Raw genomic sequence first — 23,358 nt, 5'->3', positions numbered from 1 at the left:
CCAAGATGCTCTGAAAGCACATACTGCCTAAGAGAGCGCTGTATGTGCTCAAGCCCTGTTTATTGACAAAACAATTAACTTCCACAGCAAACTACAGCTGTTAATTAACTTCAAAAACATACCGTGATTTAAAAAAATTATTTGTACTGTTTTCTGCCAGCAGAAATAGCATTCCCCCCAACCCCCAATGACTGGCTAGGAAGAGAGACTCTGAATCCTTCTTATCTCTTTTTCTATAAAGATACTAAGTTTTGGGAAGAGAAATAAACTGGATTTAAGGGGGGAGCTTCCACGCTGGTCTCTTCAAAAGAGGCCTCAAGAAGAAAGATAGGTCTCTGTTGTTGTGGAAGATTTTCTGGAATTTAGTTAGGAACATGGGATGAACAGAGGCACAGAGGGAATCATGCTGTGGGATGCACCATGCTTTTAAAGCCAGAAAGTGAGATGTCCTTCCTCTCTTAGCTTGGGCCCTTTGAAAGTATTAGAAACAAACTTGTCCCCTAAACTTGATCCTAAAGTCCCCTAACTGCTCATGGCAATGTAAAACTTGAGAGAAAACTAAGGCTTTGTTCAGTTTACTAATGTCTATATTATATATTTTAATATGCACATAGTGGAGAAACCAGTGTACAAAGAAATGAAATGATGTGCCTAAGGTCTTCCTCTGTGCATGCAGTTTGTGGCAGCATTGGGATGTGGATTCCAAATCTCTGAGTCTGGTCTTCTTTCCCATGTACGATGCTGCCTTCCTCCTGCTGAGCTCAGGGATTTGGAGGACCAAGGAGTAGAGGCTGGATGTTGAGGACAGTGCAGTTTCCTGAAAAAGGTGGGAATTAGGTTCCTCTATGAAGCCACTTCTGTCAGACCACATGCTGTTGTGGTGGTGGAAAAAGCCTGCAATGGGAATAAAAAAGATACATATCATGCATTTTTGAAACAACTTTGGGTACTGAGGTTGGCAGGAACTTTCATATCTCAGCTGTGGAAATGTTTCTCAGTACTATAAGTGATATTTAAAGCTAATAGCAGCAGCAGCAGCAGAGTTATGTGACTTAGGGTTTCTGCTCTTTTCATAATAAGATGAGATTCCTGCAAGAGTTTACCTCTTGCTGTTTAATACCTATAAAATCATATATTTATACCTTTCTTCTTTTGTATAGATTGCTGAGCACTGTTGGAGAATATCACTAAACCACTACCAATTCATGTTTTGCACCTTGAAATGAGCCTGGTGTTATTCACCTATTCAACTAGCAATGCATTTTCTATTAATAATTCTCTTTATTCTCCATAGGAGAATTCTCAAATTTTCACCATTCTTCTCCTGACTCACACTTTTTAGTATGACCTCACAGAAAAAAGAGAGAATGAAATAGGCAGAAATTTTCTTCACTTCCTTTCCAGATGACCAATATAATTGTATTTATACTTACAATTTTTTTTTCCATTTTTTCTTTCCTCTAATCTCAGAGAAAGATCTGTCATACTACTTTATGGCTAGCTATACCCCCCAAAAGTGCTTTGAATCTCATTTCATCCCTGTTCTCAGTGACTTCACACCATCATTATCCCTGATATGGTTTGGCTCTGTGTCTCACCTGAATTGTGATCCTGAGTGTTGGAGGTGGGGCCTCAAGGGAGGTGACTGGATCATAGGGGCGGATTTCCCCTTTGCTGTCCCAATGACAGTGAGTGAATTCTCATGAGATCTGGTTGGTTGAAAGCGTGTAGCCCTTCTCCCTTCTCTCTCTCTCTCTCCTGCTGGCCATGTGAATATATGCTTGCTTCCCCTTCCCCTTCCCCTTCTGCCATGATTGAAAGCTCCTGAGGTCTCCCCAGCCATGCTTCCTGCACAGCCTGTGGAACTATGAGCCAATTAAACCTCTTTTCTCTACAAATTACCCAGTCTCAGGTAGGTCCTTATAGCAATGTGAAAACAGACTAATATAATCCCTTCTCTCCTGAACCACAACCTTTCCCATTCTGTTGATTCTTTCCTTCCAGGGAAATATTTACTATATGCTTAAACTTTCCCCAACCTAAAAAAACATTGTTTACCTACTTTCGTTTCATCATTTCCTATTCACTTTTCATATTAATATTTTAAAGCCCTTTCATTCAAATGAAAATATTCTTCTCAAGGTTAGTAATTGTTATCTAGTCACAAATACAATGGTAGCTTTGCATTCTCCTTCCTGTTGGATATTTTATGGTAAATGTTACCAAAGACTACATCTTCCTTCTTGAGAGAAACATCACTTGGTTTCTATTTGCAAATTTCTTTTTCCAATCAATATTTCTCCTTTATATATATTTTTTTCCTTGATAAATCTTTAAATCCTAGTATTTCTAAGGTTTTTTTTTTTTTTTTTTTTTTTTTTTTTTACTTTAGATTCTGATTCTACATGCTTTCTTGGGTGAGCCATCTTTTCTTATGTCTTCACCTATTATAAGTAAGCCTTGAATTCCAAAAACCTCAATTCCCCAGATTTCTTTATCCAACTGTGTTATGAACTACTGTTTGAGTTTGCCCTCCAAAATTTGTGTTGGAATATAATTACCATTGTGATAGTATCAAGAGGTGGTTCTCAGAGAGGATTACATAAACTCATCAGTGTGAGACTCCCATGATGAGACGGTGGGATTTATAAGAAGAGGAAGGGAGACCTGAGATGGCATGCTCTTGCTTTTTTACAACGTGATGTCCTCTGCCATGTTATGATGCAGTAAGAAGGCCCTCACCAGATGTGGTCCCTCAACCTTGGACTTCCCAGCTCCCAGAACTGTAGTAAATAAATTTCTTTTCTAAAATAAAACATCCAGTTTATAATGTTCTATTATGGCAACAGAAAAGCATCCAAGACATGGACCTGTTTATTTCAGTATTTTAGAAGTGCCTCACACTCACCATGTTCAGATATGAACTCACCAGTTTGTTCTAAATAGTCAGACAAGATAACTAGATATTCTTTCAGGACAGTGTTAGTCTTGACTTTCAATTTACAGTGCTATTTTACAGTGCTGCAAGGGCAGAGTTACCTTACAGATTTATGTTGGTAGAGATGCAAATAATTTCCATCCAGTGGAACCAGCAATTCCAGAGATAAAGTTTATGCTGTTATTGAATATTAACCATCTTTGTACCTAATAATGGCAATCTATTAAGTTCTCTCTCTATATAAATTAACTTCTCAAATAGTGTTTGGACCAGTTAAAGCATATTGCTGGTACCTTTATTAATTAATGAGTTGAGGGAAGTCTTTGGACATATTTATCTACATTTGCATGACAGTCATTATTTTACTTTTTTGAAAATTATACTTTAATATATTTGCCTTCCAAATTGTTATTCCTACTTTACTTAATTCTTAATAAAATGAAATTTATATGCATTTAGTTGCCCAAGAAGAAACCTGCATGCTCTATCTTTCTGTTCCTCATTCCATTCTTCCTTCCCAAACATGAGTCTAAGTGGTCCTGGCTTAGACATCTTACCTCCTAAATATCTCAGAATCTCACTCATCCTGCCCTCCATTCCCACTGCCTTCGGCTTATTTCTGATCATCACATTTCTCCTCAGGTTTCTGCAGTAGATTGTTAAATTATTTTCCTTACTCCACTGGCTTCCTACCCAGTCCACCTCCTATATTTCTGCCAGAATAATCTTTCTAAAAGACAAATCTAATCATCTCACTTCCTTTGTAAATTTTCCAGTGGGCTCCTGTGGTCTCCTATCTTAGACTAAATCAAAACACTTAAAATAACATAGGAGACTTTGTTTTATAATCTGCTTTCTATTTATCTTTCCTATTTTCATTTTTGACCTGTCTCCAGAACATCCCCTTTCTCTCACTGGGCATAAGGTGTCGTTTCAGAAGATACTGTGGTATTCCATTCATCTGGCTTTGAACTTGTCTTTCTGACTGCCTAGAATATCAATATTCTGTTTTCTTTTTTTCTGCTCCCCTCAGCCACCTTCTCCCTGTTCAGTGTTTACACATCTGTCCAGACTCACTTTCTCTACATCTTTGCCAACACATATCATTAAAAAATAATAATGTCATCTTCTGAGAAGTTAATTTCTGTGTACTTATGGCATTTGATGAAAAGTATTAATAATTACTGATTTTCTCATCATGTCTTTCACTAAACTATGAGCTCAAAGTATCCTGTGAACATTTCTGCTTATTCTGTATAATGCTCCCCTTGGTGGTGAGTTTATAAGAAGGCAAGCACATTTCAGTGATGACAAAGGTGTAAGAGAGTTGCTACTTAGCTTAAAGGGTCAAGGCACACATTAAATGAAGGTTAGATCCAAGTACAGGTAGTGAGGCTTGCCCTGATCCACAGTAACAGCCTAAACTCCTGCTCAATCAGGGCCATATTCTCTGATGGAAACAGCATTGGCTCGAATCTCAGGAGACCTGGGCCCTAGTTCTGGCCCTGATACTAACTAGTTGCATGATCTTGCTAAGTCTTTTTCTTTTCCTGATCCCTTTCAAGTATAAAATGGATTCTAGGCAAATGAAATCACAAAATGAAAAACCACAGACAAAAGAACACTGCTGTATCTTCTTTTCCTTGGTCTTCCCTTTATCTTTACTGTCTCATTCTTTTTTTTGGCTGTGGAAGCCAGAAAGATACTCTCTATCTGCATTGCATAATCCCCATTTTCTAAGTTGTCGTTCAAATGGATCACCAAGGCTGCTTCGAAGGCTGCCAAGCCACACGATGTTCAGGTGTCCACATTCACACAGAAAGCTATGTCAACATTGCTTTTGAAGATGTGCAGAGAAGAGGAGGTCCTGGTTTCATCCATGTTACCTTACACAGCCCTTCTGGTAGAAAGAGCCTCTAGTAGTTATACTCCACAACATTTTCAGAAATATTGTCTCATATAACTCTTATATAGAGAGATGATGTCCACAAGGTTCATCCATGCCATCACATATTGCAAGACTTCTTTCTTTTAAAGGCTGAATAATATTTCATTGTATATCTATGTCACATTTTCTTTATCCATTCATGCATTGATGGACATTAAGTTTGTTTCCACATCTTAGACATTGTGAATAGTGCTGCAGTGAAAATAGGAGTGTTAAGGTCTCTTCAAGATCCTGATTTCAGTTCTTTTGGATAAATACCCAGCAATAGGATTGCTACATCATATGGTAGTTCCATTTTTTTGTGTTTTGAGGAAACTTAGTACTGTTTTCCACAGCAGCTGCACCATGTTACCTTCTTAGCAACAGTGTACAGAAATTCCAGTTACTCTACATGCTTGACAACAGCTATCTTTTCTTTTCACTCATGGCCATCTTAACAGGTGTGAGGTAATATCACATTGTGATTTTGATTTGCATCTTCTTGATGATTACTGATATTGAGAATCTTTTGCTGTACTTGATGGCCACTTGTATATCTTCTTTCAATAAATGATAATTCCAAAATATATAAGGAACTTCTTCAACTCAATAACAAAACAAATAGATCATCCAATTAAAAAAAATGGGTAAAAGTTGAGAGCCATCCCTTTGACATGTAATTATCAAGGAAGATAACACATCTCTCCTCCAGTCTCCACAGGCAGGTGGGCATCTAACTTAAGCACTTTGTTTTAACTTGCAAAATTACTTCCTGTCTTAAAAATATGAGAAGTTTATTTTTCTTTGGATAAAGTCAATTGATGGACACAGATGGCCACTCCAATTACCAGGTAAATCTAGGGTGAACTCTGAGTGATGAGTGATTCTGTTAAGTCTTCTTACTTGAGGACAAAATATTGTTTATTTAATAACAGCCATGTATGTGTTGCATCTGCTTGGTTATATAAAAGGGTAAGATTTCCTTCTGTCTTTGCAATCTGTTTAGTGGATTTTCTGTAATGCACATCATCGTCTGCTTTAATTCTTATTCAAAAATAAAGCTGCTTTCTTTCTTTTACAGATTTGTGGAGTGATTTCCTGGGGTGGGAGGAGATTTTGTTTTTAATTATATTTTCCCAACAGAGGCAAAACAACCTTGATAAGAATTGTAAATGAGGTGGAAAAACATTCACATTCTCATGATGTCCTCCCACTAGCTCTCCCCCTTGTCTAATTTCTTCCTACACTTCACATCTGACAGTGCTTCTTCAGAATTTGATACAAAAGTAACTGTGTCCAGTATTATCATGTATAAAATCGGGAATAATGAAAGAGCTTACATCATAGTGTGAAATGATTGAATATCCATAAGTGCTAAGGATAGTGTCTGCTATGTAGTAACCACTATATATATTTGTTGTTATTGGTAATGTTATCATACAGGACAATCTGACATCAAAGAGCAAGACTGTAGCTACCCAACTTACGTAGGTTCCACCAAATACAAAGCAGATAGTGCTTTGAGTTACCCACCATTTGGGGGTATCTCAAACAAGTTTTCTTCTTTGTCTTGTGTTCTGAACGAGCATTCCTACCTAGTCCTTTCGGTCTCTTCTGCTGCCCTCAGCAGAGTTGACCATAAAAATGAAAACTACCATCTCTAGATACGGTCACTAGACAAAGAGAATGTATATTGGCCTGTGCTACCTCAGATATGGTAAAAGAAACAAAAAGAACAACAACAAAGAAAAACTCTCTCCTTGGCCCTGCCTCTTATAAGTGTGATAAAGGCCAAGTGGTTTACATGTCAACACAGAAAACCAATAGAAAGGGCTGTGAATTTGAAATTTTTGAGCTTGGTGGAAATCATGAGGAAAGATGTGGGTCATCCTTTCTCAGAAACTTGGAGGAACATTAAAACTTCTTTCCCTACAGAGACTCAATGAGAAAGCAGCAAGTGAAGAAAGCTATTGGCTGGGGGCCAAGGTCCTCTTTTAACAGAAAAGGTGCCTGTTTTACTCCATTTCGTGTTGCTATAACAATACCACAGATACGGTAACTTTTAAAGAAAAGAAATTTTTTTCTTACAATTCTGGAGGCTGGCAAACCCAAGGTCAAAAGCCTGCATTTGGTGAGGGCCTCCTTGTAGCATCGTCCTGTGGTGGAGGATGGAGGGAGACAACAGCGCGAGAGAGCAAGAAAGCAAGACAGGACCAAACTTGGTTTTATAGCAAGCTCACTCACTTGAGATAACTGATCCACTCCCACAATACTGACATTAATCCACTGATGAGGACAGAGCCCTCATGACCTAATCACCTCTCAAAGGTCCGACCTCTCAGCACTGCCTTGGGGATTAAGGTTCCAATGTATGAACACTGTGAGACTCATTCAAAGCACAGCAGTGCCCTTGTCCTAATTACAGAAAGGCACTCACCTTATGTAAATGAATTAGAAAAAAATGGAGCTGGCCCTTAGAAGAAAAAACTCCTTGAGTTTTTGGATGTCAAGCTCAGTAGGGCTGGATTCTAATTCCCATTTGCCTACCCAGCTGGGTGTCTTTGGGCAATGCATGGACTGCACAACCCTACACGGTGGCTGGCTGAGTGCTGCTGCTATTTCCTATCCGCGACAAACAAGTAGTGGTTAATACCTGGGACTTGAAACAACGTTATAATAGAAAACCATTAATCTCCAGGAAGTAATGACAGACTCTGAAAAACGGAGGAGTGGGACTACTTCCCAGTAGAACTGAAAAAATTATTCACTTAGCTCTGCCTTTGATTGTGGTGAGTGAACTTCCCCCTTCCATATTTATCACACAGGCTTTAATATTGGCAGTACTGAGCTGCTGTCATAGCTCTTCTCTCTTGAGGTCTCTTAAAGGGTAATAGAGGAGTGGATTAAGAGAAATAGTTTATAGCTTTGTGAAAAGATAATTAAATGTACAGAACATTGAAAAAATTTGGGCACTACTGTGACCCCCTTCCTCAGCCAAAGACTATGTCAGGAAAAAAGAGATCCCTTATTCTTCTAAGTAATCATAGAAAATCTATAAAATGTTTTCCAAATTTACTTGAGAGAAAAAGTGCATTTAATTTTTACAATTATTCTGTTTCATTGATTATAATAAACCACCTTTTGTAAGACTCATAATTATTTTACATTCCACTTAAGGAGGCCCCCCTCCCAAAAAAAAGACAACTAAATTGGCTGACACTACCAATTTTAAGACACAACCTAATTTCAGAGATGTTAAAATGTGTGCTTTAGAATCAATAAAATACAGTATTTTTACCTATTACCTCTCCTGCTGTAATGAAGCCCCATTATTGGCAGAAAATGGAATCTAGTTAGGTACTTGAAATGCACGACTCCTAGCAATACTTTCTCCCTAGCAATTCAACTCTAATATTTTAAAATACTGACCTTTAGACAAAGTTGGGACGGGTTTGTGAGAGGTACTTGTATTCTGGGCGTTGCATAGATTGCCCAGAAAAGTATAACCATATAAATCCTGCACCCAGCCTGCTTTGCGAAACATCTTGGGATTTTTGTTGTGCAAGGCTGACATCTGCTGGGCAAACAACACTTAAGCCAAGTGTTGCATTTTAAAGTAAATTTAATTCTTGGCAAGAACCTAATTGTGGAGTATATACTACAGATTTTCTGTTTGACTTTGATGACTCTACAAGTTAATTTTCCTTTTCAAATTTTGTATGCTGTGACTGAGTTTGAATGAGCTTTGGAATGAGCACTTACTCCCAGTGAGTCTTTAATATGTGAGGAATAAAGCACCTTAATTAAACCGGTGGTTCTGAACTGACATGGTGCTCCAGAATTACTGTTGATGAGAGACTGCTTAAAAGATGGCTGCAACAACCCTCTCATCCCACTTGCCTTTTTACAATGTAACTTTGCCACTCCATTAAAAAGTAGAGTCTGTTTTCCTTCCCTTTGAATACAGGTTGGCTTTGCGACTTGCTTTCACCACTACGATGTAGCAGAGGGGACATTGTACAATTTCCAATATATCTTTAAAAAGAGGCATTGCAGCTTTTGTTACTGCTGAATTTCCAAGTAAGAAAGGCAGACCAGATACCAAACAATGACACAGCCCATGGGAAGGGCACCCAGCTGACTTTCAACACCATGACCCCAGACACATGGGAGAGTCTATATTTGACCTTACAGTCCAGCCACCTGACAAATGCAGCTGCATAAGTAAACCTGGGTTAGAGAAGCAAAAGATCCTCCCAGTCAACCCGGAGAACAATGACAGACAACAAATGATTATTCCTTAAAGGCACTACATTTTTGGTGGTTGTTATGCAGCAAAGGTATATAACACACTGGGAAAGCTTTAAAAGAAGAAAAAATAGGCTGGGCATGGTGGCTCATGTCTGTAATCCCAGCACTTTGGGAGGCTGAGGCAGGTAAATCATCTGAGGTCAGGAGTTCGAGACCAGTCTGGCCAATATGGTGAAATCTTGTCTCTACTGAAAATACAAAAATCAGCTGGGCATAGTGGCACATGTCTGTAATCCCAGCTATTCGGGACGCTGAGGCAGGAGAATTGCTTGAACCCAGAGGCGCAGGTTGCAGTGAGCAGAGATTGTGCCACTGCACTCCACTCCAGCCTGGGTGACAGAGCAAGACTCTGTTAAAAAAAAAAAAAAAAAAAAAAAAGAAGAAGAGGAAGAAGAAGAAGAAAAAACAATGCCCAGGTCCCATTCTATTGGGTCGATCCCAGGAAATTAGTTATTTTTAAAAACTATTTTTTAAAAGCTTGCTAGATTGTGAACTATTAACAACTATTTTATGACCACAATTACCTTTAGTAAAATTCAGTAGCACCAGCAACAACATTATTGTTATTCCAATACATTACATTACCTTTACATACTACCTGTAAGGTGTTGAAACTTTATGTAAATATATAGTCCATATAAAGGTATACGTGCATATATATAAAAATTATTATCATTATTCTATTACATAGGACAAAACTGAGGTGGGGTGATTTTTCCAAGATCATTGAATTAGTAAGAATTAGGTAAGCTGACTCTACATAATAAATTTTTATTTTAATAGACTTTTTTTTTTAGAGAAGTTTTAGGTTCACAACAAAATTGAGCAGAAGGTGCAGAGATTTCCCATGTACACCCTGAACCCATGCATGCACAGCCTCCCCTGTTATCAACATTCCCCACCATAGTGGTGCGTTTGTTACAATTGATGACCCTACACTAACACTTCATTATCACCCAGAGTCCATAGTTTACATTAGGGTTCAGTCTTGGTGTTGGACGTTCTATGGGTTTGGAAAAATGTACAATGACATGTATTCACCATTTTAGTATCATATAGAGTAATTTCACTGCCCTAAAAATCCTTTGTGCTCTACTATTTATTCTTCTCTTCCTTCTAACCATTTACCTTTTTACTGTCTCTTCTCAGATTGGTTCCTTTCACTTAGTAATATGCATTTAAGTTTCTTCCACGTCCCCCCGCCTTTTTTTTTTTTTGAGACAGTCTCGCTGCTAGCAATATTTTCTCCCTAGCAATTCAATTCTAATATTTTAAAATACTGACCTTTAGACAACGTTGGGACAGGTTTGTGAGAAGAATTTGTGTTCTGGGCATGGCACAGATTGCCCAGAAATGTAATGGAAAGGTTCCCATGATTGCAGGTTGAAGTCGCCCGGCTAATTTTTGTGTTTTTAGTAGAGACGGGGTTTCACCATGTTGGCCAGACCAGTCTCGAACTTCTGATCTGAGGTGATCCACCGGCCTCGGCCTCCCAAAATGCTAGTACTGGGATTACAAGTGTGAGCCACCACACCTGGTCCTCCATTTCTTTTCACGGCTTGATAGTACCTTTATTTTTAATACTGAATAATATTCTATTGTCTGGATGTACCACAGTTTCTTTATCCATTCATTTAATCAGATTGTTTGTGTTCTTATTAATGTGTTTAAGAATTCTTTGCATATTTTGGAGAGCAGTTCTTTATCTGATATATATTTTGTAAATAATTTCTCCAGTCTGTGATTTATGTTTTCATTCTCTTGACAGTGTCTTTCAGAGAAAAAAATCTGTAATTTCAATGAAGTCCAACATCAATTTTTTCTTTCAGGGGTTGTACCTTTAGTGTTACATCTATAAAGTCATCCACAAACCTAAAATCCTCTAGATTTTCTATGTTACCTTTTAGAAATTTTACAGTTTTGCATTTTACATTTAGGTCTTTGATTTGTTGGAGTTAATTTTTGGGAAGGGTGTAAAGTCTGTGTCTAGATTCATGTTTTATTTTTGCCTGTGTATATACAGTTGTTCTAGCACTTGCTGAAAAGACTATTCACCACTGTATTGCCTTTGTTCCTTTGTCAAAAATCAGTCGACTAACTTCATGTGTATCTATTTCTGGCCTCTTTATTCTGTTCTATTGATTTATTTGTTTATTCCTTTAACAATATCACACTGTCTTGATTACTATGGCTTTATGGCATCTCTCTCCCCTCCCCCCCCCCCCCCCCTCCTTCCTTCCTTCCTCCCTCCCTCCCTCCCTCTCTCCCTTCTTTCCTTCCTTCCTCTTCCTTCTTTTCTTCTCTTCCCTCCCTTCCTCTCCTTCCTCTTTTTCCCTTCCCTCCCCTCCCTTCTCCTCCCCTCTCCTCCCCTTCCCTTCTCTCTTTTCACAGGGTTTCCCTGTGTCACCCAGGCTGGAGTGCAGTGGTGGCATCATAGCTCAGTATAACCTTGAACTCTTGGGCTCAAGCAATCTTCCTGCATCAGCCTCCTGAGTAGCTAAGATTACAGGCATGTGCCACTATGTTGGCTAATTTATTTTTATTTTTATTTTTTGCAGAGATGAGGTCTTGCTATGCTGTCAGGCTGGTTTCAGTATTGTTATTGTTATCCAGCCATCCCCTCACCTTGGCCTCCCAAAGTGCTGGGATTACAAACGTGAGCCACTGTGCCCAGCTTATAGAAAGTCTTGAAGCTGGGTCGTATCAATCCCCCAACTTTGTTCTTTTCCTTCAGTACTTTATTAGTTATTCTGGGTTTTTGCCTATCCATATAAACTTTAGTATCAGTTTATTGATACATAAAAAATTTTGTTGGGATTTTGATTGGGATTGCATTGAATCTACAATTGAGAAGAACTAACATCTTGACAATATTGAGACTTCCTATCCATAAGCTATGAATGGAGTATCTCTCCTCTTAGTTCTTCTTTTATTTCTTTCATTAGAGTTTTACAGCTTTTTACATACACATATAGATCATGTATGTATTTTGTTAAATTCATCCCAAGTATTTCATTTTGGGGCGTGCTAACATAAGCTATGTTTTAAATTTCAAATTCCATCTGTTTATTGCTGGTATAGAGTAAAGCAGTTGGCTTTTGTATATTAACCTTATATTCTGCAACCCTGCTATAATTGTTTATTAGTTCCAGGAGGTTTTTGGTTTTTGTCATTTTTTTCAGATTTTACTTAGATGATCACCATCTGCAATCAAAGGCAGTTTATTTATCCCTTCCCATTATGTATACCTTATATTTTCTTTTCTTGCGTTATTGTATTAGCTAGGACTTCCAATCCCATGTTGAAAAGCAGTGCTAAGAGGGCACATGGAAAAGCTTTGAATTTATAATTTATAACTTAATGGTTATTAAGTAAGAAATTAGCTGTAGGTTTCTTTTTTGTGCATTCTTTATCAAGCTGAGGAAGTACCTTTCCATTCCTAGGTTATGGAGATTTCCCAGTTTACTGAGAGTTTTATTCAATGGCAGTTGGATTTTGTCAAATACTTATTCTGCATCTATTATAGTGATCATGTGATTTTTCTTCTTTTGCCCATGATGGATTACAGTAATTTATTTCTAAATGTTGAACCAGGCTTGCATACCTTGGATAAGTCCCATTTTCTAACAGCGTACACTTATTTTTATACATTTCAGGTTTTGATTTGCTAATATTTTATTGGGGATTTATACATCTATGTTCATTAAAGTTATTGGTCTGTAGTTTTCTGGTAATATCTTCCTATGGTTTTGGTAATAGGTAATGCTGGATTCATAGAATGAGTTAAGAAGTATTCTTTCTGCTTCTATCTTTCTTTTTTTTTTTCCCCTCCTGCTTCTATCTTCTTAAAGAGATAGTAGATAATTAATATAATTTCTTTTTTAAATGTTCGATAGAATTAATTGGCCCATCTGTGTCTGGTGCTTTCTGTTTTTGAAGGTTATTGATTATTGATTTAATCTCTTTAATAGATACCGGACTACTCACATTGCCCATTTCTTCATGTGTGACATTGTGTCTTGGAAGGAATCGATCCATCTCATCTAGGTCATCAAATGTGGGCATACAGTTGTTCATAGTATTCCTTTATTATCTTTTTAATGTCTGTGGATCTGTAGTGATGGCCTCTCTTTCATTTCTCATATTGGTAAATTGTGTCCGTTCTCTCTTTTTCTTATTTAGCTTGGGTAGAGGCTTACTGATTTTATTGACCTTTTCCAAGAACCAGTTTTTGGTTTGGTTAATTTTATCTATTGATTTCTTATTTTCCATTTTGTTGATCTCTGCTCTAATTTTTATTTCTTTTTCTTCTGCTTACTTTAGATTTAATTTTCTCTTCTTTATTTAGTTTCCTAGGATTAAAGCTGAGGTGATTGATTTTGGGCTTTCTTCTTTTATAATATACACATCCAATGTTATATATTTACCTCTAAGCATTGCTTTCATTGGATCTCACAAATTTTGATAAGTTGTGTTTTCATTTTCTTTAGTTCTAAGTCTTTCTAAATTTCTCATTATATTCCTGCTTCTACTTATGTGTCATTTAGAAGTATGTTGTTGAATCTCTAAGTGTTTTGGGATTTTCCAGCAATTTTTCTGTTATTGAGTTTTAGTTTAATTCCACTGTTGTCTGAGAACAGGCATTGCATGATTACTTTTCTTTTAAATTTGTTCAGGTATGTTTTATGGCCCAGAACACAGTTCATCCTGGCGAATGTTCTATGTAACTTTGAGAAGAATGTGTGTTCTGTTGTTGAATAAAGTGGTCTACAGATGTTCATTACATCCAGTTGAAGGATGATGTTGTTGAATTCAGTCATGTTCTTATGGATTTTCTGCCTGCTGGATTAGTGCATTTCTGACAGAAGGGTGCTGAAGTCTCCAACTATAATCTTTGATTCATTTATCATTTATTTCTCATTCTTTGTTTTATCAGTATTTTCCTCACTTAATTTGATACTCTGTTGTTAGGTGCAGACACATTAAAGGCTGTTACGTCCTCCTGAGTAATGGACCCTTTTATCAGTATGTAATACCTTTCTTTATCTCTGATAATTTCCTTTGTCAAAAGTCTGCTCTGTCTGAAATTAATATAGCTATTCCTGCTTTCTTTTAATTAGTATTAGCATGGTATGTTTTTCTGTATCCATTTACTTTTAATCTATATGTGTCTTTATATTTAAAGTGTGTTTCTTGTAGATGACATATGGTTGGGTCTTACTCATTCTGACAATCTCCTTCTTTTAATTGTTGTATTTAGACCACTGATGTATTTGAATTTAGTATCTGCCATATTCGCTACTGTTTTCTATTGATTGCCTTTGTTCTTTGTTACTATTTTGTCTTGTACTCTTTTTCTGCTTTTTATACTTCTATGGAGCATTTTATATAATTCCATTTTTTCATTTGTTAGCATATCAGTTATACTTCTTTATTTTCCCTTTTTATAGTGGTTGCTGTTAAATTTTGCAATATACATTAACAATTAATTCAACTCTACTTTCAAACAACAGTATTTCACATCATGAGTAGTGTGACTACTTCATAATAATAAAATGATCCTAATTCTTCTCTCTGGTCCCTTGTATCACTGTTGTCGTTAATTTCATTAATATATTAGTATATATTAATATATATACAAATACACCATTGTTATTAATACTTTGAACCAATTGTTATCTATTAGATCAATCAAAACTACAAAAAATAGAAGTTTTAATTTTTCCTCCACTTATTTCTTCACCAATGTTCTTCCTTTCTTTATGTAGACTTGAGTTTCTGACTTTTATCCTTTTTTTTTTTTTATCTCTACAGAACATCTTTAACATTTATTGAAAGGCAGGTCTACTGGCAACAAATTTCCTCAATTTGTGTCTGAGACTGTCTTAATTTTCTTTTCTCTTTTGACGAATAATTTCACAGGGTGCGGAATTCTATGTTGGTTTTTTTTCTCTTTCAGTACTTTTAATATTTCACTCCACACTCTTCTTGCTTGCATGATTTCTGAGGAGAAGCTGCATGTAATTCTAATCTTTGTTCTTTTATAGGTAAGGTGTTTTTTCCTTCTGGCTTCTTTTATGACTTTTCCCTTTATTTTTTATTTTCTGTTGTTTAGAAATTATATGTTTAGGTGTAGATGTCTGGGTTTTTTTTTTGGCATTTATTCTTTTTGGTATTCTCTGAGCTTTCTGGATCTGTGGTTTGGTATCTGACATTCATTTGGGGGAAATTCTCAGTTATTATTGTTTCAAATTATTCATTTATTCCTTTCTCTTTTTCTTTTCCTTCTGGAATTTCCATTATGCGTATGTCACACCTTTTGTAACTGTTTTTTTCTCCCTGGAGTTTTTATTTCTTGGATATCCTCTTCTACTTTTTTTTTCAGTCTTCTTCTCTTAGCTTTTAAGTTTTGGTGGTTTTTAATAGCTATACTCTCAAGCTCAGAGATTCTTTCCTCAACCATGTCCAATCTACCGATAAGCCCATCAAAGGCATTCTTCATTTCTGTTACACCATTTTTGATCTCTAGCATTTATTTTTCATTCTAATGATTTCCGTCTCTCTGCTCATCTGTTCTTGAACGCTGACTAATTTATCCATTAGAGCCCTCATCATTTTAATCACAGTTGTTTTAAATTTCCCGTTTGATAATTCTAACATCCCTGTCATATCTGAGACTGGTTTTAATGTTTCCTCTGTTTCTTCAACCTGTTTTTGCCTTTTAGTATTTCCTTTTTTTTTTTTTTTTTATAACTGCACATGATATGCTGAGTAAAAGAAATGGATGTAAGTAGGCCTTTAGTAATGTGGTGGTAAGGTTTAGGGAGAAGGGAAGTGTTTCGTGTTATGGTTAGGTCTCAGTCTTCCAGTGATCCTGTGCCTCTGGATTCCCAGAAGACTGAGAAGCTCTGAGAATCTCATGTGCTTCTCAGTCTTCTCTGTCCCCTTTCATGGGACAGGATGCTACAGTAGGCTGGAGTTGGGTGTTTCTCTTCCTTCAGGTTGGTTAGTCTCTGACAAAACGTCATCTGGTTAGGTTTTTGGTATCTAGTTTCTCCAGAGGGAAGACTTTGTTAAGAGGAATAGAATGCTCTGGTGCATTTCAAAAATAGTTCCTTCCCCCCTTCCCCTGCTGGAAACGCTAGGGGATTTTTCTCCAATATTTCCTGTGAAACCTGGTTGAGCTCCTGGAGGTAAGAATCATAAAAATAAGGGGCCTCCCAATGATTGGGACTCCCTAGAGTTTTTATTTCTTAGACTGGTCCATGCTGAGCATCCAGTAATTCCTCGGTTATTGTCCTGGTTTTCTACTATGGTTCTGATTCCTGGGGGAGTTTATGCTTTGAGGTTTTTGCTTCCACAAGTCATGCATCTTTGCATTTGCCTATTTCTCTAATTTGAGGGGGAGTGGTTTGCTCTGTGACCCACTTTTCTGATGGGTCTAGAATGGTTACTAATTTTTCAGTCTGTTCGGCTTTTTACTTTTGTTTGGATGGAGTGGCCACTTCCTGCTCCTTACATGCCAGACCAGCAACTGGAAGCACCTGAAACTTCTTAAAGTGCATATGACCTATTGATGCCTCTTTTGTAACTAAGCATATACATGTGATCCATATACCCCAAAATGTAGGTAGTGGGTAAGAGAGGAAGAAGAGTGATTAGATTCCTAAAACCACAGAGAATTAGAATTAAACAGTTAGAATTGTAAATATCTTTGTGTGTCTGAGCAAGTACCACTGCAATTTTGGAGTATTAACCAAGTAAATAATTATACTAGAAAATGCAGAAAATAGTAACAAGATATCCAAAAAGAAGGAATCTCTAAGCAAGATTTATTTGCTTAATTCAATAAAGATTTAAATTTATACTATCTGGGGAAAATACCATTATCCCTTATGCCATTTTCTTTGTGATTGTAGTAGATAGATGGTTAAAACTACAGGAGACTAATTTTCATTAGTTTAAATAATAAATTACTAGCCAAACTATTTAAAGATTTAAGAGATATCACTGAAAAAATTAATACTGAAAAACTAATATCTGGAGAAAAGAAATTTTAGATGCAATAAATAACTATATGAAATTCATTTCCTGCTTTGAGAAGGGGAGGGAGAGCTATGTTCATCAGATCACAGTTGCGGAAAGGAACTCAGACCCCAAATGAGCATAGCTGTGAGGTATATCGAGGGGTCTGCCCTGAGTCCAATGATGTGGGCTGATTAGAACGTACCTGAAAGCAGGTGTTGAGATGTTGATTGCCATGGTAGGTCCTCAACAGTTACAAAACTTTTACTACAATGCATTTCAAACTTCAATATGCAATGAATTATCTAACCTAAAGATCTTGGTAAAATTGTGATTCATTAGATCTGGGATGGGGACTGACAGTCCACATTTCTAACAAAATCCTAGGGGATGCCGATGCTGCTTGTATCTGTAGACTACATTTTGAATATTAAAGTTCTACACAATGTCTCCTGGAATAGCAGTTCTCAGACTATGATTAACAGACTAGCAGCAACAGCATCACCTGAGAACTTAATAGAAATGCAAATTCTTTGGTTCTATCCAGGCCAACTCAATCAGACACTCTGGGAGTTGGGATCCGGTCATTTGCAGTTTAACAAGCCCTCCAGGTGATTGCGATGCCTGCTTAAGCCTGAGCATCATTGATCTAGAGAAGTATCTTGCAGCCATATTTGAATTACCTGGAAGCTTAAAATAATTAGTCACTGGTTTCCAATTAAATCAGAATCACAGGATGTGGGACCCTTTATTATGGGTTTTTTTAAAAAACCCTCCTCATTTGATTACAATGTGCAGTCAGGTTTGAGAACCACTGCCTGAGAGATAGGCCCACTTACTTCAGGAGTCTTTGCCAGCAAAAGTCTGGTGGGGGTGGGGGTGTCTGGGTCTTCTGGGCCAGTGACTCTGACTGTGCTCCTCTTCACTGTTGCTTTGCACCTGTAACCAAGAACCCACAGAACTCAGCCAGAGCCAAGGGGGAAAGGGAGTAAGGAAAGGTGCAGGTGGCAGGTTGCTCTAGAGGAAGGAGGCTGAGTATACTTGAGATACAGCCTCTTCTGTGCTGTTAGGGACACAGTAGTGAGAAAGGCAGGAGCTGAGGTGTGGTTCTACATTCAATGAGAGGTGACATACATGCAAATGATATTTCAAATAATCACAGCTACTTTTTGTGGCAAGGATTTAAAAGCTTTTTAAAGAGATCCCAACATTTCATGGAAGTACCTTCCATAGACCCAGGCAAGAAGAGTTCTGAGTTTTAGAGCATCCATACAGTGAAGAGTTGGTGGACTTAGAGAATATGCCCACCAAGTCCTGCATTATTCCTTCTAGAACATTCTTTGGTTACCCTGAATCACAATATTTGCTGGTTAAATGGCCCCAAGCCAGTGGCAGGAATGTGCACTGGTTTTGCCTGATGACTGTTCTCTCGAGGGCTGACCTCTCCAGTAGTGTATGCAGCCTAGGCCCAAAAGATGACCAATGGCTGTTTGTGTAGGTAGGAGCTTGTGGCATTTGGATGTGTAGGCTCAGGTGACCAGACATGGACATGCAAGGTCCCTCATGGTATAGGACAGGTCTGGGCACGGGAAGAAAAGGGGATAGGTCAGGAGCTGGGGAGTGGTTCCGCTCACACTGTCACATTCTAGCACAGAAGTCCTAAGAGTCTGAGACTCCTAGATTGAAATCTGGACTTCTAGGTCTTTATGATTAGATATTTGTCAAGGTAAGGGAGAATGTATTTTATTTAAGAGTGTTCAGCTTTGTGTAATACTGTCCTCCATTTGTACTCTTATGAGGACCAGAGCAAAGGGTAATGACAGGTGTACTTAATGAAAACATTTAATGGTGATCAGATCAGGTAAGTATTACTAAAGGAGCTCTGAAAACTCAACTGCTCTTAAGAAGCCAGGCCTATTTCTCTTTCTCCCTGTATATTAACCCTAAATTCAATTCAGAAAGTGGTATATCTGGCTAGGATAGGAAGCCTGGATTTTTTTTCCTCCCAAGGGTCCTAACCCCTTCATCTTCTGGGAAAGAATCTACAGCCTTTCTCTGCCAGTCTCTCCCTCACTTCCAACCCACTTACCTCCTCCAAGTCCAAAGTGTCCTGTGGCTGCAGGGTTAAAGATCGACGCAGTTCTGGTCTTTCTGCCCTCTCCTTCCATTTCTGCTGGATGATGGACAGGTCCAAGGACTTAACCTTCCTGCCCATGAGATTCTCCTGGAACAGGCTCTTTCTTGCTCTGATCTTTCTTTTCCAGAAAGTCTCATCCTTGTCTGAATGGGTTTCTGGATTGGTGGCTGATAAACTACACAGCTCTCTCCCTATCTGAGCTGGGTCTGTGTTCCACTGTGGATCTGCTATGGGCAGAGAATGTGTGCAACAAGGTACCTTGGGGTTCGAATCCAGAGTTTGTGATGGTGCTGGAACTGTGGACATCCCCTGCTGTGTTTCCTCTTTGCAGTGGAGGACACATGGACAGGGAGAAGTGGGCAGCTTTGTACCCTCGACAGGGGGCACAGGATCTTCCTGTGAGAATTGCCCTAAATCACAGTCTTGCTGGAGGACCTGCTTCTCTTCTTTCACTTTGTCCATCGCTTCCCACACAACTTGGTCCAAAATGTTCTTTCTGGGGGTGTTGTGCGGTGGTGGTGGTGGCCGATCTCGGGGGCATGTGTACAAGCACATCTTGGAGATGGCTTTCCGAAGGCGGTCTCTGGGTGAGTGGGGTTCAGGCTCTCGGGACAGAATCCTGATGGATGGCACATCAGTTGGATGGTTGCAATTCCAGAACATATGGGATGGTGTGAACTTTTGGACAGGTGTCTTAGACACATAGGAGTAGAGACAGAAGAAGGCATCAGCAGTGACAGCCAGTGTTTGCACCTGCTTAAACCTGCCTGGGTACAAGAGTTAAAGATGGTGAGTCTGGGGTTCATCAGCAAATTTTCTTAAATATCTCCCTTCAGAAGCCTCCCCAAAGCTCAAAATTCAGGGAGAAGCTTCCAATTTTCCTACTAGTGTTTCTCCCTTTTAGATTTCTAACACCCAGGGTCCTTTTCTTGAATTCCTTGCTCCTTGACACCCCATCCCAAGTAGATATTCCAACTGGGAAATAAAAAAGAGGGATAAGATTTATTGACATCATGCTGATATGATTCACCAAAAGGCAAGAAGGCCTAAAGGAAGCAGTAGTGGTCTGAAGCCTCTTGATGGCTATTTCTTTAAGAGAAATAATCAGACAGAGTTCTCCATCTTCACTGAAGACAACATAAGAGGAAATAGACACAATAGGCAAAGGGTCAATGCTAACCAAGAGAAAGCAGGATTTGGAGCCACTGAGCCCTGCTGTGGAAGTCTAAAGGTTAAGGGAAGTAGAGCAGGTGTCTGTGGGGTGCACTCACTGGCCAGCATGAGGCAGGGATCTTCCATTTCAATCCTCCGCACCTGGGACTTCAGGAAGAGCTGGAAATCAATGCCCCTGGCTTGAGAGGGGTTGGTGAAAAATCGGGCGGGTATCCGAGAAGTGTCTTTGCGGTCCTCTTGGGCAAAGCCCAGACTGAAGAGGACATCTTCTGCATCTTCTTGCACTTTGTCCAGAATCTCTGAGATGCTGAAATGAGGGAGTTTGGGTAGATAAGGGACAACTTTGAGACCTATGGTAATTTAGAATTTCTAATAAAAGTGTCAGTAGGCTGAAGTTCTTTTCTGTCCATTTCTGTACTTTTCACTGTGACTTAAGCCAAGCGTTCACTTCTCTGCACCTAAATTATCTGTCTGACACATGGAACTACAGTCCAACCCTAGTTCTAAAAACTGAATAAGATTTTAGTACAGTGCTTTGAACAACTTATTGCAGATGAATAAAAGTTTAATATGAAAGGATTTTGAAAAATGAAGAGCAGTTCAGATATGAATAAGTGTCACGGTTGCATCATTAAGTACTCAGTTCCCAAATTTGCCATTCGACTTGCCCCTGTGGTTGTTGTGTGGGACAACTAGGCAATGAATGTGTGAGGAACATAGCACCCCCAAAGGCAAGACCTGAAAGCCAAAAATAGTAAGTACATCCAAAACCTGATTTTGAGGGGTATACTCCTTTCTAGCACTATTCTCAGGACAGAAGTCCTGTGTCACAAAAGATCGTGTGCACGTGCTCTCTCTCTATGGCATCAACCTGTATTTACGTCTAAATCGATTTCCACCAAGCTGGGTGACACCAGAGCTTAGTAACTGTATTTCATTGAGGCTAAGGGAAGCTGTTATTGTTTGAGGCTTTGAATAATCACTATCACTCTCTTCAGAAAGTATGTTGGGCTTTTTGATCAAATAGGGACCACCTTGTTTCACTAACAGCTGGACAGTCGGAATCTCTGGATCTACTCTTGTGTTTGCCAGCCTAGTGATCATTTTATTTTCATGGTCCTAAGTTTCCCTATCTGTGAATTGTGGGCATAAGACTGAATCAGTGCGTCCCAACCGTGGCTACAGGTAGGGTCACCTTTGTGGGCTTTAAAAATGCATATATTTGAATCCTTTCTCTGATTTAATTGACGTAGGGTATGGTTAGGGCTAAGGCTCAGTGAGGATAAGTTACTAGACATGGTCATGTGGCAAAAATTTAAGTCTCAGAACCAGGTCTCAAATTCAAATTTTGACTTCAATTCCGGATACTTTTCATTACATCATGCTAGTTTTCATGACTTTTCATCTTTTTTAAAGTTATTTATGTGTAGATTTTGTCCACTCTATTAAATCATTGAGCTCCTGGGGTCAAGCATCTTTTTTATTTTTAAGTTCTGGGGTACCTTTGCAGGATGTGCAGGTTTGTTACCTAGGTAAATGTGTGCCATGGTGGTTTGCTGCACCTATCAACCCAACACCTAGGTATTAAGCCCCTCATGCATTAGCTATTTTCCTGATGCTCTCCCTTCTCTCACCCCACCCCCCGACAGATCCCAGTGTGTGTTATTCCCCTCCCTGTGTCCATGTGTTTTCATTGTTCAGCTCCCACTTATACGTGAGAACATGTGGTGTTTGGTTTTCTGTTCCTGTGTTAGTTTGCTGAGGACAATGGCTTCTAGCTCCATTCATATCCCTGCAAAGGACATGAACATATTCCTTTTTATGGCTGCATAGTATTCTATGGTGTACATGTACTACATTTTCTTTATCCAGTCTATCATTGGTGGGCATTTGGGTTGATTTCATGTCTTTGCTGTTGTGAATAGTACTGCTTCATCTTTTCAAATTCCGTACAGTCATTGCCTGGCCTGCCTGTCAGAGTGATTTAATATTTTATTGCTTCATTCAATCAACAAATTAGTCAACTAATCAATACATTGTTTACTAAGAACCTACCATGAGTTTTGGAACTGTGATAGTACCAATATTATACCTCCTGGGGTACAAGTTTCAGTGGGAGGAGACATCTGTATTTTATACATAGTATTTAGCTCTGAGAAGATTCCTCTGCATACTCCACAATTCTTGAAATAAATATGGTCACGTTTTTCAAGTATGCAGAAAAAGTATATAAAAGCTTCAGTAAGATACCCCAGAAAAAATAGGCAATGGCTCTTGGTCTCATTCTCCTATGCTTCTCATCTCCACCCTTCCACCCTGCCACACTTTAGTACCTACCTTGAACTAGTCCTGTTGGTCCCCCCAGTCATGCTGCTGGAAGCCAAACTACAGCCAAGATCAAGTAGCTGGCAAGGCCTGGCTGTCTCGAGGAAACTCCTGCAGAGATCAAAGCTGATGTCATACAAATCTTGTTTCCAGTCTGCACCCTGGCTTCAAGGAATCCCTGCTGGGCTTATTTACACCCGATGGGTACCTTTTAGTCTGTGCTGTGGTTGCTGGTTGTAAAGTCCCGCTCTCTAATGTGAATCTTTAGCTCTTTATTTAAATCTCTTTGACCTACTCCAATTCACTGATTCTTGAAGGAGACAGAATTCAGCCTGGCTGAACCTAACACTTACCTGGAAAAGAGTTTGCCATTGGCGGCCAGCAGTGTGGCTGGACAAGAAACAGAGAAGTAAAGAGAAAATTAGAAGGAAAAATGAAAATCACCTGTGTTACTCCTCGGAACTTAAAATTAATTCCCCTCTGTTTCCTTTTGTCACTTTGACGGGCTAGCTGGACCCCATG

The 23,358-nt window shown here is 38.6% G+C and overlaps 1 protein-coding gene across 5 annotated transcripts in view; it reads right to left on the bottom strand.

Annotated features, from left to right (window-relative positions):
• Positions 1–574: 574 nt before the first annotated feature.
• The window catches only part of TESPA1 (thymocyte expressed, positive selection associated 1), a 42,754-nt gene continuing 19,970 nt past the window's right edge, over positions 575–23,358 (bottom strand). For all 5 annotated transcript variants that reach the window (XM_032291675.1, XM_032291684.1, XM_032291669.1 and 2 more), the window contains 6 exons: positions 23,190–23,226; positions 22,849–22,947; positions 20,610–20,818; positions 19,291–20,105; positions 18,041–18,140; positions 575–894 (listed from right to left, as the gene is read on the bottom strand). In XM_032291675.1, the coding sequence (XP_032147566.1) occupies positions 18,042–18,140; positions 19,291–20,105; positions 20,610–20,818; positions 22,849–22,947; positions 23,190–23,226 (1,259 nt within the window). In that variant the 3' untranslated portion in view covers positions 575–894; position 18,041. The remainder of the gene's footprint in view (positions 895–18,040; positions 18,141–19,290; positions 20,106–20,609; positions 20,819–22,848; positions 22,948–23,189; positions 23,227–23,358) is intronic.

The sequence above is a fragment of the Sapajus apella genome, unplaced genomic scaffold (assembly GCF_009761245.1).
Source record: "Sapajus apella isolate SASKATOON/1434 unplaced genomic scaffold, GSC_monkey_1.0 scaffold2, whole genome shotgun sequence".
Taxonomy (NCBI): domain Eukaryota; kingdom Metazoa; phylum Chordata; class Mammalia; order Primates; family Cebidae; genus Sapajus; species Sapajus apella.
Note: the sequence above shows the minus strand (reverse complement) of the source record. Positions and strands in the feature narration are given on the sequence as shown.